This window comes from Schistocerca cancellata, chromosome 8, assembly GCF_023864275.1.
Source record: "Schistocerca cancellata isolate TAMUIC-IGC-003103 chromosome 8, iqSchCanc2.1, whole genome shotgun sequence".
In the NCBI taxonomy this organism is placed as follows: domain Eukaryota; kingdom Metazoa; phylum Arthropoda; class Insecta; order Orthoptera; family Acrididae; genus Schistocerca; species Schistocerca cancellata.
Window position 1 is genome coordinate 281,224,601 of NC_064633.1, and position 13,213 is coordinate 281,237,813.

A 13,213-nucleotide genomic window follows, 5' to 3' on the forward strand; every position below is an offset into this window, starting at 1 on the left:
CCCCACACATCCAGAATTGCTACAGAGTGGCTTCAGGAACACTCACCTGAGTTGAAACACTTCAGCTGGCCACCAGACTTGCTTGACATGAACATAAAAGAAGTAAGAACATGCATGCTTTAATATCAAAGAGAAATTTTTTTAAGTCCAGCAGTTTTATATATCATTCAGATTCAATGTCCACTTAAATGGCTATTCCATACTTAAGATTTTTGTCAAAAAATCTTAAAATATTCTCTTTAACATGTTGTTTGTACTGATCTAACACAGTTCAAAGAAGTTCATTATTAATATGATTCTAAAACAGCTTTAGATATCAGGGGGCTATAATTATCAGATGAAATCTGAATGAGTAAATAAAGGAAATACAGATGCAAACATCAAAAAAATAAACAAGTTTAATATGTGTATGACTTCAGAGGACTGGGAGAAATCAGAGCAATACACAAAATTTCTACAGTACTTTTAGAGGAAAACTAACAACTAACAGGGTATTTGTTTCTGCTGCCCAGATGGAACACTCAAGGCAAATACAAACTCTGACATCCTATCCTGAGACATTAGTTTTACAACCTACATAACTGAGAATATTGTACATAAAATTTGCAATCTGACAATATTTCATTCTGATCCAGGCCTCTGTTCCACTGACCTTTGGTGAGATACATAGTATGGCATAACAGCAGCAATGGTCAAAATTGGATGCACACTGATGACTGACTTATGATAAGCCATTACAGGATGTAGAATAACAGAGTAGTGAAGTTACACATACTGACTGCAAAAATGCTTTGATTCATTTGATACACAAAAAAGGTATCAAGATAAATCTAACAATTAGCAATATATTTACAAATGTAATCAATTTTTGAAAATATTGTATGATTGGATAGATAAAAAATCTATTCACCAAGCAGCAGCAGGAGAAAACACAAATGGAAATTAAGGAAATGTGCAAGCATGTGGAGGCAGTGACTCTTTCTTTTTGCAGAGGGATTGTGGGCAGAGGAAGAGGGATGAAGGAAGGCTCATACCAAGATCATAATGAGTTATGCCCCTGCCAAGGGAAAATGGACAGATGGGAAAAGACTGACAAATATGATTTAAGAATCAAACAGGAGAGATACAAGAGTTCTCCTGCTGTACAAGTTCCCACCTTCCACCTGCAAGAAGAACCTTTCCCTGCAACAGTAAACTGTAGACACATGCTGTTGTCAGTTAGTGACTTCATTCAAGTAGTACATAAGAAAATGACTAATACAGAGCTGGTGTAATATGGCTTATGTGTCTACACAGCTAGCAGATATTCAACAATGGAGTTTTCGGCTACTTTGATATGATGTTGTACGATCTTGAAGGTTGGCCAACAAGTCTTGAAGGAAATGTGCAATTTAACTGAATGCTTCTGCTTTTGATTATTTCTGCTAACTGAGGACTAGAGTGACGCTGTCAGACTAAACTACTTCAAAGAATTTGATAGAATAAAAAGTTAAATGGGAAATTTATCTCACATACAATGCACCATTTCAACTCCCTTTACTTTTCTGTTAGGAAAGCTTTAAACAAGAGCTCTGTAACTTATTTAAAAAAGTATACAGCTGATTCTGGTGCCAAGTATAACAGAAATATTGATACAGCTGAGCTAGTTAATAAAGCAGAAGCATTCAAGTTCCAGTAGAAAGAGCTAATGAAGAACTCTGACACATATTTCTGTTTGGATATTTTGAAGTTGTTTTATCAGTGACTGCAGAGTTTTGTCAACACACTGTCAGAAAATTAAGGAGAATAAAAAATTCCTTAAGGTTAAGTGTATGTGAGGCAGACTGATGAAAATTCAGTTACCTTATCAGTTGAATATGACACAGTTGCTCAATTTACCTACAGTGACATGATCAATGTGTTTGCTCCACCCAAAGTAATGAAGTGTAAATCAAAATTATAATAAAAACACAACTTTTTAAAAGAAAGTGTTCTCAATACTTAATTGTAGCCTTTTTTATTTAATTTCCTATTAGTGGTTCATACGCTACTAATAATTTATGACGAGCAAACACTACTAATAATTTATGAGGAGCAAATAAAATCTACTCTTTATTATACATCAGACTGAAATGAGTGTACAATAGTTGCCACAAACAATGAGGCATAGATTTTCTTTTATGCTCAGTTTGTTTAGAATGTCTGTACATTGTGGAATTTCTTTATGACAATTATACATTTAACTTATTGTGTGCAATATTTTTCATCCATATGGGTCATTTAAATAATATTTTTAAAATGAAGTTTCATTTTCACTAAACCTACCTTAAATATTACAAAATTTCTAAATCTGTGTAGAAAAACTGGAGAAATCTAGTTTTTTCTTGAGGGCGGTTGAGCTGCAGGGGGTTCAACAGCTTTGGGAGTTCTGTCAAGAGCACAGGATCACGCTGGCATGGCTCTGGATGAAGGAAAAGGATTGGTGAGATTTAGGAGATGTGTAAGGTTACATAAAAAGTTATGCACAATGCTGAGTCACGGGAGATTTACCAGACAAGATGGGGAGGGAAGTCTTTCCTTCTTATTCTGTCTGGTAAGTCTCCCATGACCTGGCCCCTGGGTGACTTTTCTATAACACTCTCCATCTCCTAAATGTCACCAATCCTTCTTGTTCATACCTCTTCCTTCACCTTCAATGTTTCTCTGAGAAGAAGGAGCCATTTGCTCTGAAAGATTGCACATTTCCTTAACTTCTGTATATGTTTACTTCTGCCACTGCTTGGTGAGTAGATTATTTTATCTAAAAACGACTTGCGCACAAAGTAGTTTAAAATGACCTAATTACCAAAATAAAGCAACAGGCGTAATGAAAGATACTGACTAGCAAGTGAGATTCCTACAATGCCTGTCATTCACAGACTAGATCATGTACCTCAGGAAGATACTACAGAACTGCCAATCAATTTTCACTATTACCCCATTCATGTCTTGATCTACTTCTGTGACTTTTACCTCCCACACTTCCCTCCAGTATGAAATTGGTGATCCCTAGATGTTTCAAAATGTGTCCTACCAACCGATCCCTTTTTCTAGTGAGTATGTACCAGAAATTTCTCATCTCCCTGATTCTATTCAGTACCTCTTCATTAGTTATGTGATCTACCCCCTAATCTTCAGCCATTCTTCTGTAGCATCACATTTCAAAAACTTCTGTTCTCTTCTTGTCTAAACTGTTTATCATTCATGTTTCACTTCCATACATGGCTGAACTCTGTACAAATACTTTCAGAGAGGACTTCCTGACACTTAAATGTATACTCAATGTTAACAAATTCCTCTTCTTCAGAAATTCTTTTCTTGCCATTGCCCATCTACATTTTATATCATCCCTAGATTTCACCATCATCAATTATTTTGCTTCCCAAATAGCAAACCTCATCTACTACTTTAAGTGTCTCAATTAATCTAATTCCCTCAGCATCACCTGATTTAATTCTATTACATTTCATTATCCTCATTTCACTTTTGTTAATGTTCATCATGTATACTGCTTTCAACACACTGTCCATTTCATTCAACTGTTATTCCAAGTTCTTTGCTATCTTCAACAGAATTACAATGTCATCGGCAAACCTCAAGTCTTCATTTCTTCTCCCTGGACTTTAATTCCTACTCCAAATGTTCTTTTGTTTCCTTTACTCAATATACAGATTGAATAATGTCAGGGATAGGTTACAACCCTGTCTCATGCCCTTCTTGACCACTGCTTCCCTTTCATACAGCTTGAGCCTTATAACTGCCATCTGGTTTCTGTAAAAATTCTAAATAGCCTTTCGCTCCCTGTATTTTATGCTGGATACCTTTAGAATTAGAAAGAAAATATTCCAGTAACATTGTCAAAAACTTTCTCTAAGCCTACAAAGCTATAAATGTAGCTTCCCCTTCCTTAATTTATCTTCTCATAGAAAATCAGTAGTGCCTCACGTGTTCCTACATTTCTCCAGAATCCAAAATAATCTTCCCCAAGGTCAGCTTCTACCAGTTTTTCCATTTTTCAGTAAAGAATTCGTGTTAGTATTTTGCAACTGTGACTTATTAAAGTGATAGTTCAGTAATTTTCACCCCTGTCAACATGTGCTTTCTTTGGGATTGGAATTATTATATTCTTCTTGAAGTCTGAGGGTATTTTACCTGTCTCATACATCTTGCTCACCAGATGGAAGGGTTGTCATGGCTGGTTCTCCCAAGGCTATCAATTGCTCTAATAGAAAGTTGTCTAATCCCAGGGCCATGTTTTGACTTAGGTCTTTCAGTGCTTTGTTGAACTCTTCATGCAACATCCTATTTCCCTTCTCATCTCCATCTATGTCCTCTTCTACTGTACTCAAAGAACATCACCCTTGTATAGACCCTATATGTTCTTCTTCCAACTTTCTGCTTTCCCTTCTTTGCTTAGGACTGCTTTTCCATCTGAGCATTTGGTATTCATGCAGGTGGTTCTCTTTTCTCCAAACATCTCTTTAAATTTCTTGTAGGTGGGATCTATCTTACTCCTAGTGACATATGCTTCTACATTCTTACATTTGTCCTCTAGCCATTCCTGCTTAGCAATTTTGCACTTCCTGTTAATCTCATTTTGGGACATTGGTATTCCTTTTCACCTGCTTACATTACTGCCTTTTTGTATTTTCTCCTTTCATCAAATACATTCAATATCTCTTGTGTTACCCAAGGATTTCTATTAGCCCTCATATTTTTACCTACTTGATCCTCTGCTGTCTTCACTATTTCATCTATTAAAGCAACCATTTCTTCTTCGACTGTATTCCTTTCCCCTGTTCTCATCAATTGTTCCCTAATACTCTCTCTGAAACTCTTTATAACCTCTGGTTCTTTCATTTTATCCAGACCCCATCTCCTTAAATTCCTGCCCTTCTGCAGTTTCTTCAGTTTGAATTTGCAGTTCATAACCAATAAATTATGGTCAGAGTCCTCATCTGCCCCTGGAAATGTCTTACAATTTAAAACCTGGTTCCTAAATCACTGTGTTACCATTACAAAGTTCTACCAGGTTGGCTTCCTCTTTCATTCCTTTCCCCCAGTCCATGTTCACCTACTACTTTTCCTTCACTTCCTTTTCCTGCTATCAAATTCCAGTCCCCCATGATTATTAAATTTTTATCTCCCTGAACGATCTGAATAATTTATTTTATTTCATCATACATTTCCTCAATCTTCTCCTCATCTGTTGACCTAGATGGCATATAAACTTGTACTACTTGGTAAGTGTGGGATTTGTGTCTACCTTTGCTACAATAATGTTTTCACTATGCTGTTCATAGTAGCTTATTTGTGTTCCTATTTTTTATTCATTATTAAAGCTACTCCTGAATTTCCACTATTTGATTTTGTATTTATAATCCTGTATTCAGTTGATCAGACGTCTCGTTCCTCCCACCACCGGACTTCATTAATTCCCACTATATCTAACTTTAACCTATCCATTTCCCTTTTTAAATTTTCTTACTTGTGTGCCTGATTAATGAATCTGACATTCCATGCTCCAATCAGTAGAATGTCAAATTTGTTTATCCTGATAATGAAATCCTTCTGAGCAGTCCCCACATGAAGATCCAAATGGGGGACTACTTTTTCATCCAGACTGTTGCTCTTGCAACTTCTGAAAAGGCTGCTGCCCCCCTTCAGGAAACACATCTTTGTCTGGCCTCTCAACATACACCCCTCCATTGTAGTTGCACCTATGGTATGGCTAAATATGTCGCTGAGGCAGGCAAGCCTCCTCACCAGTGGCAAGGACCATGATACATGGGGGAGGGGAGGGGCAGCTTTTGTATATTTTTAAATAGTATGCAACTCAACTGACCCTATCATTCTGTTCAGTGTACTACACAAATGGAGTGTGGATAATATAATAAATCACTTAATCAAACATATTTCAAGAAGAAAATCTCCACATTAAAATTCATGACTGAAATCTCCTCATCTTTTGGAAATAAAATCATCTCTAAGGCAAAGTGATGAGTTATATCCATCTGTTACTAGACAAGATCACCATAACATAAAAAATACACACCTGGAAATAAACAAGGAAAAAGGATCAAGAAGTCACTATTAGTGCGTTATCTTTAAAAACGGCCTTCTAATAATTACCACTGAAGCCAAACACACCACAGAAAAACTGCATGATATTACTGTCAGAACGGGCATCCAACTTTCTTATGAAGAATCAAAGAAGATGATTTGCAAGAATGCAGATCTGAGCTCTATTATGAGGAAATATGGCAATATTGTACACACTAAACATGTCAGGTACTTAGGTGAAATTATTAGGAATACTGACAATGATAGAGAGGCCAATAAACACATTGCAGAAAAATTGTGTGAAGTCTACATAGTTACTTGTAATATCTGTTACTAGAAATCTCTTTCTACCACTAACAGACAGTCATTCTCTCTGAGCCACTCAATATAGGTGAGATAACATCATTAGCATCAAAGTCAATCCCACTAACAAAATTGGAATTACAAATATTGGGAGGAATGTTAGGGTTTAAGGTTCAAGAAAATATCTGGATATGCAAAAGCTCAGAAGTACTTTAATTTTTGAGCACACAGTTATGTAATCAGTGGAAAATACATCTGAAATTTAAGTGACATATAGAACAAAGGTACAGTTCATGACTGTCCAGGAGAACCATTCATGTCATAAAGGAATATTAGATTTTGACATATCTTTGATTCGGTCATTAGATGCAGAATGCAAGGTTAGACTGGGAAAGAATGGAGGAGGAAATCAATCACTTGTCTCAAAGGAATTGACACATTATTTGCCATAGGCAATTTAGGAAAATTTTGGGAAACCTAAATCAGAATTGCTGGTGGGGATTTGATCTGTTGTCTTTCCAAATACATGTGATCTTTATCTTACCACTATGACATGGCACTTCATCACAATGTAAACAGAATCTAATAAGACAAGTTCCAGTAGTTAGTCAACGCCCAAAATGCACCCTTGTGTATCACTTTTGGCCCATTGGGGGCTCCACAGATTACACAGAGACAGACAATTTTATAACATCACATCCAAACTACTAACAGAGAGCAATCAGAAAGACTGGAGATGCATAGTGAGAAGATGAAGAGATTTTTGGGAGATGAGAAGAACCAAATGCCTAAAGACAGCTGAGTACAGTGATTCATCATCCTATATCAGCATGAGATTCTCACCTGTAAATGGGATGAGAGTCTTATAAAATCTTACTAAATTGAATCATAGAGATGTAATCTGTGTATGCAGCATAAATATTGATAATCAAGACTAGAACCAAGTCAGTATGCAGTATATGTTACATCTATCTATGTTACCCTTCATCACACAAAACAAATACGTAATATGATACACAATAATCATTGGTATCATTATTGCTAACAATGGTATAAGTTTTGAAAACACTGCATAAAAGTTGAATCATTATGTCAGTAAAAAAAGTGTCACTCTGGGACCCTTTTAATATATTTTAATTATATTAGGATCAGAGAAAGTGTGCTCCTTGCAAAAGGGAAAAAATCCAAGTAAATTAAATGTTTTTCATCTGAATCTATTCAGAAGTAAGCATATAATACTTATTATTAACAGCATACATACTATGCGAATAATATCTTTGATGTGCAGTACTGCAGCAAGATTTTCTGCTTGTGACTCCATGTTATTCTACTATGTAACACAAAACTCAAAACTAAAGGTCTTCCAGTCAACAGAACAAATGCTTTTTGGGAGTAGATATCAGCCAAGAACTTCAGAAACTGTGTATGACAAAGCTCACCACACTGACATATTTACATTTCATGACACTGAGATTTAAGCCACTTGTGCCGTATCTTATCTCCTTCCTTGATGTTTGATGTAGAACAGTTTTCTGAGATACAAGAGACTTAATAATGCTCTTGCAAGTCATAATGAATTAAATAAACTGTTGAATTCATAGGCTTAGTCATATTTTATTTTACAGCTACTCATCTTCCATGTCACTGTTTTTCAGTATTTGATGGTGACTGTAACCCTGAAAATTTTTATCTCTTCAGATAAATCAAAATGTGACCAAGACTGGAAATTCTATAGTTTATTTAGTTATAAAGGTCACTGTTCATCTCCAAAAGACAAAATTATCTCATTTCATCATTAAGTTTGATATGTGCTGTTATTATGGCTGGAGTCATGAGACATGGACATAAGCAAACTTCCTATCAACTTTACTATTCAATATTTTCATTCTGCATCCAGTCCTTAAGTTGGTTTTTGTCATTGTCATTTTTGATGCCTCCTGTACTTAAATGAGTTTAGGTTTTTTCTGCAGATGATGATATTGAACTGCCTTCAGGTATTCTGATGGATACAGTTGTTCAGATTTTCTGATATTTTAATGTGCTGTCTCACTTAAAAATATGGTCAATAATACCCAACAGAATACCAAAAACAGATAAAAATCTGTCACCATTGCTAGTAAGGACCGAAAACTGATTAACTCCTGTCTTTAAATATCTTCCAAAGTGCATGATAGAAGACACAAAAATATCTGACATTTGTGCATTTTTTTACATTCATAATGAGACGTTATGTAGTGTCAATTCACACTGGCATATAAGCAGCCTTGCTGTCTGCCAATGTCAATATTTCAATGACACCATTATCAGAGCTCTTCATAAACCAAACAAAAACTAATGATTATGACGGCTGAACCACTCTGTTGTGGAGTTTGATGTAAAACAGAGGCCTTCTGGGAAAAATAAATCAATTATTATTTGTGGGGACTTCAATGTAGATTCTCTGAAAGAGGGTAATAGGAAAAATGACCTTGAAGTATTACTCGGTTCTTTCAATTTGACACCCGTTATTGATTTTCCTACTCGGGTGGTAAAGGATAGCAGCTCACTGATAGATAACTTCTTTGTAGACCAAGATAAGTTTAACCAGATAAATGCTCAGCCTGTTGAGAATGGTCTTTCTGATCATGGTGCACAGCTAGTTACAATATATGACATAGCTCCATTCAGCAATACTAAACAGTCCTCCAAAGTAGTACGTTCAGTCAACAATTTAACAATTGCAAATTTCAGGGAAAGCCTACAGCAGTTAGACTGGGATGAGGTGTACCGTGAACCTGATGCCAATTTAAAATATAATTTATTTCATGACATTTTTGTAAATGCATTTGAAAACTGCTTCCCCAAGAAAATAGTTAAATATACTCGTAAGAAACCTTGTAACAAACCATGGCTTACTAAGGGTATAAAAATATCTTGTAACCGGAAAAGGGAAATGTATCTGACAGCAAGAAAGAGTAGTGACCCAGAAACTATCAAAAATTATAAAAACTACTGTGTTATATTAAGAAAAGTTATTAAAAAATCCAGGAGTATGTGTATCATGTCTGAAATCAGCAACTCTGATAATAAAATTAAAACAATTTGGAATATTATTAAAAGAGAAACAGGTCAACCAAGAGCAGAGGAAGACAGTATTACCATCAAATTGAATGAAAGCTTTACGAACAAAAAGTCAGAAGTTGAAAATATTTTTAATAATCATTTTCTAAATGTTGTGGATATAGTAGGATCCAGGTGTTCATTAGAAGATGCTAGGCTGTTAATGGAAGAGGCCATACCTATGCAATTTGATACAATTGAAATCTCACCCACTTCTCCCTCTGAAATTAAGAAAATAATAAACTTGCTTAAAAGCAAAAACTCACATGGAATTGATGGCATTTCCAGCAAAATACTAAAAGCTTGTTCTCAACAGATAAGTAAGATTCTCAGCCACCTGTGTAATAGCTCTCTGGAACAGGGCATTTTCCCTGATAGACTGAAATATGCTATTGTTATACCTTTGCATAAAAAGGGGGATAGATCTGATGTCAACAATTACCGTCCAATCTCCCTTCTAACAGCTTTATCCAAAATTTTTGAGAAAGTAATGTATTCAAGAGTAGCTTCACATATCTGTAAAAATGAAGTACTAACAAAATGTCAGTTTGGTTTCCAGAAAGGTTTTTCAACAGAAAATGCCATATATGCTTTCACCAGTCAAATTTTGAATGATCTGAATAACCGAAAACCACCCATTGGGATTTTTTGTGATCTCTCAAAGGCTTTTGATTGTGTAAATCATGAAATTCTGCTAGACAAGCTCAAGTATTGTGGCATGAGTGGGACAGTGCACAAATGGTTTAATTCGTACCTAACTGGAAGAGTGCAGAAAGTTGAAATAAGTAGTTCTCGTAACATGCAAAGATCAGCACATTCCTCAAACTGGGGAACTATCAAGAATGGGGTTCCACAAGGGTCAGTCTTGGGTCCTTTATTGTTCTTATTATATATTAATGACTTGCCATTCTATATTCATGAAGAGGCAAAGTTAGTTCTCTTTGCTGATGATACAAGTATAGTAATCACACCTGAGAAACAAGAATTATCTGATGAAATTGTCAATACTGTCTTTCAGAAAATTACTAAGTGGTTCCTTGTAAACGGACTCTCACTGAATTTTGATAAGACACAGTACATACAGTTCCGTACAGTGAATGGTATGACGCCATTAATAAATATAGACCTTAATCAGAAGCATATAGCTAAGGTAGAACATTCCAAATTTTTAGGTATGTCCATTGATGAGAGATTAAACTGGAAGAAACACATTGATGATCTGCTGAAACGTTTGAGTTCAGCTACTTATGCAATAAGGGTCATTGCAAATTTTGGTGATAAACATCTTAGTAAATTAGCTTACTACGCCTATTTTCACTCATTGCTTTCATATGGCATCATATTTTGGGGTAATTCATCACTGAGGAATAAAGTATTTATTGCACAAAAGCGTGTAATCAGAATAATAGCTGGAGTCCACCCAAGATCATCCTGCAGACATTTATTTAAGGATCTAGGGATATTCACAGTAGCTTCTCAGTATATATACTCTCTTATGAAATTTGTGATTAACAACCAAACCCAATTCAAAAGTAATAGCAGTGTGCATAACTACAATACTAGGAGAAAGGATGATCTTCACTATTCAAGATTAAATCTAACTTTGGCACAGAAAGGGGTGAATTATACTGGCACTAAAGTCTTCGGTCACTTACCAAATAGTATCAAAAGTCTGACAGGTAACCAACAAGTATTTAAGAAGAAATTAAAAGAATTTCTGAATGACAACTCCTTCTACTCCATAGAGGAATTTTTAGATATAAATTAAGAAAAAAAAATAAAAAAAAATAAAAATAAAAATAAAAAAAATAAAAATAAAAAATAAAGAAAAATAAAAAAAACACACAAAAGAATAAAGTTGTTATATTAACTTAAGTATGTTGTTAAATTAACCTAATTATGTCATGTATTGGAAAACTCGACTCGTTCCACATCATTACGAAATATCGTATTCATGATCCATGGAACTAGGATTAATCTAATCTAATCTAATCTAAGCTTTCTAACTTGACAAAGTCATCTACAGACCCTATATCTGAAAATCTATCAGTCACAAATGTAAGTGTTTTGTTTTTTAGTGCTGCAGTATCACACATTAGAACATAAATGACCCAACCCATTCATTCATTATGGAACTCCAAAAGATACAAAAGAAGTCAAGAATATCTTGTACATACGGTGCTCTGCAGTTTGTGAAAATTGTAAATATGTCAATCAGTTGACTATCCGACATATTTATGAAAGTATATATCAATCAAGAGTAGCATATGTTGGAAACTAATACTGTATGAATATCTCATCAATAGTTTTCTTCTAAGTGTCTCCATTTCAGGTAGTCCATGTCTTATTTCTTAATGCTACTGTATGTGCACCCATCCAGCACATTGTCCAGGATGTCAAATATCTTCCTCCCCGATCTTCTCTTCCCTTTCACATACCGTGCTAAGACTATTTTTATAAGGGCCTTCCTTCTTTCTTAAAATATCTCCTAAGACAATTTCTTTCTTTTTTTCTCTACACCCAGCAATTGTCTCTTTTTCTCTACAGTCAGCAACTGCCTCTGTTGTCCCAATTTTCTCAGTACCTCTAATTTTTTCCATATGCATTCAACTTACTCCTCCCATTCTCCACCACATCCCAATCTCAAAAACCTCTACCCTTGCTCTATCTTTCTTCCTCATTGTCCACTCTTTGGTGTTTCTCCATTTAGCATGATCTATACAATAAATATATAGTAAAAAAACAAGATTACATTTTATAGGCACATATGAGGTTATTCCATATTTTCTGTGGCAGTACAACAGCTAATATTTAATCTGACATTTTAATACTCACTCATACCATTTATATATTTCTCTGTAAGATACTCTTTTAAACAATTTTTAAACAAATTTAATTCCTTTATTGATTTAGAAAACTTGGTGAAAACCTTTCGCCTGATTCATTATGAGCCCTCATTGTCACTTCCAGATTTTGATGCCTTATGTAATAATTTTCCTTTTCTATTGTTGCATGGTCATGTACATTTTTATTTAGGACGTATTTATCACTTATTCTTACTTCTCTAACATTATGATAGATGTACTATGAGTACACTACCATAATGTTATAGTGTACAAAAGCTAATCTACAAGTTTGTCTGGGTGGTATTTTGTCTATACATTTCACTGTTCTTTTCTGAATTTTAAATATTTTTTTAAGGAAGTTATCTTATGTTCTTCCCCATATATGAATTGAGTAGGACAGATGTGGGAACACTAGTCCATAGTACATTGCCATGAGTGCTTTGTCATCCACAACTTATGTCATTTTGTGGATGATAAAGATCTTAGTGTTTATACTTGTACACAGAACATCTGTGTGCTTGCACCATATTAAATGTCTATTTATAATAGTTCCTAAGAATTTTGTGCTACTCACTTCTTTAATTGCCTCATTATTTAATTTAATGTCCAAAAACAAGGAACAACCAGACACCAGTAGTGAAAACAAATAGGCAAAAAAGAAAAGTGGTCAATTACATGTGCCTGAACTTGACAGAAGTACAAAATTCATGCTCTTCCATCAGAATGTTCAGTCTTTTTGACATAAAATCAACAAACGTGAAGCACTCTTGTCAGATGATCTCAAGCAAGCATCTGTTATATGTTTAAGTGAATATTGGTTGAGTCAGCAGTATCAAAATTACCAGGATTAATATTGCTCGAACAGTCCATGGGTATACTGCCAG

At 34.9% G+C, this 13,213-nt stretch overlaps 1 protein-coding gene across 1 annotated transcript in view; it reads right to left on the minus strand.

The window, feature by feature from the left end:
- Positions 1–7,783, minus strand: part of LOC126095735 (sorbitol dehydrogenase-like) — a 121,643-nt gene extending 113,860 nt beyond the window's left edge. Inside the window, exon 1 of the mRNA XM_049910503.1 lies at positions 7,646–7,783. Coding sequence (XP_049766460.1) covers positions 7,646–7,705 — 60 coding nt within the window. The 5' untranslated portion in view covers positions 7,706–7,783. The remainder of the gene's footprint in view (positions 1–7,645) is intronic.
- Positions 7,784–13,213: the final 5,430 nt, after the last annotated feature.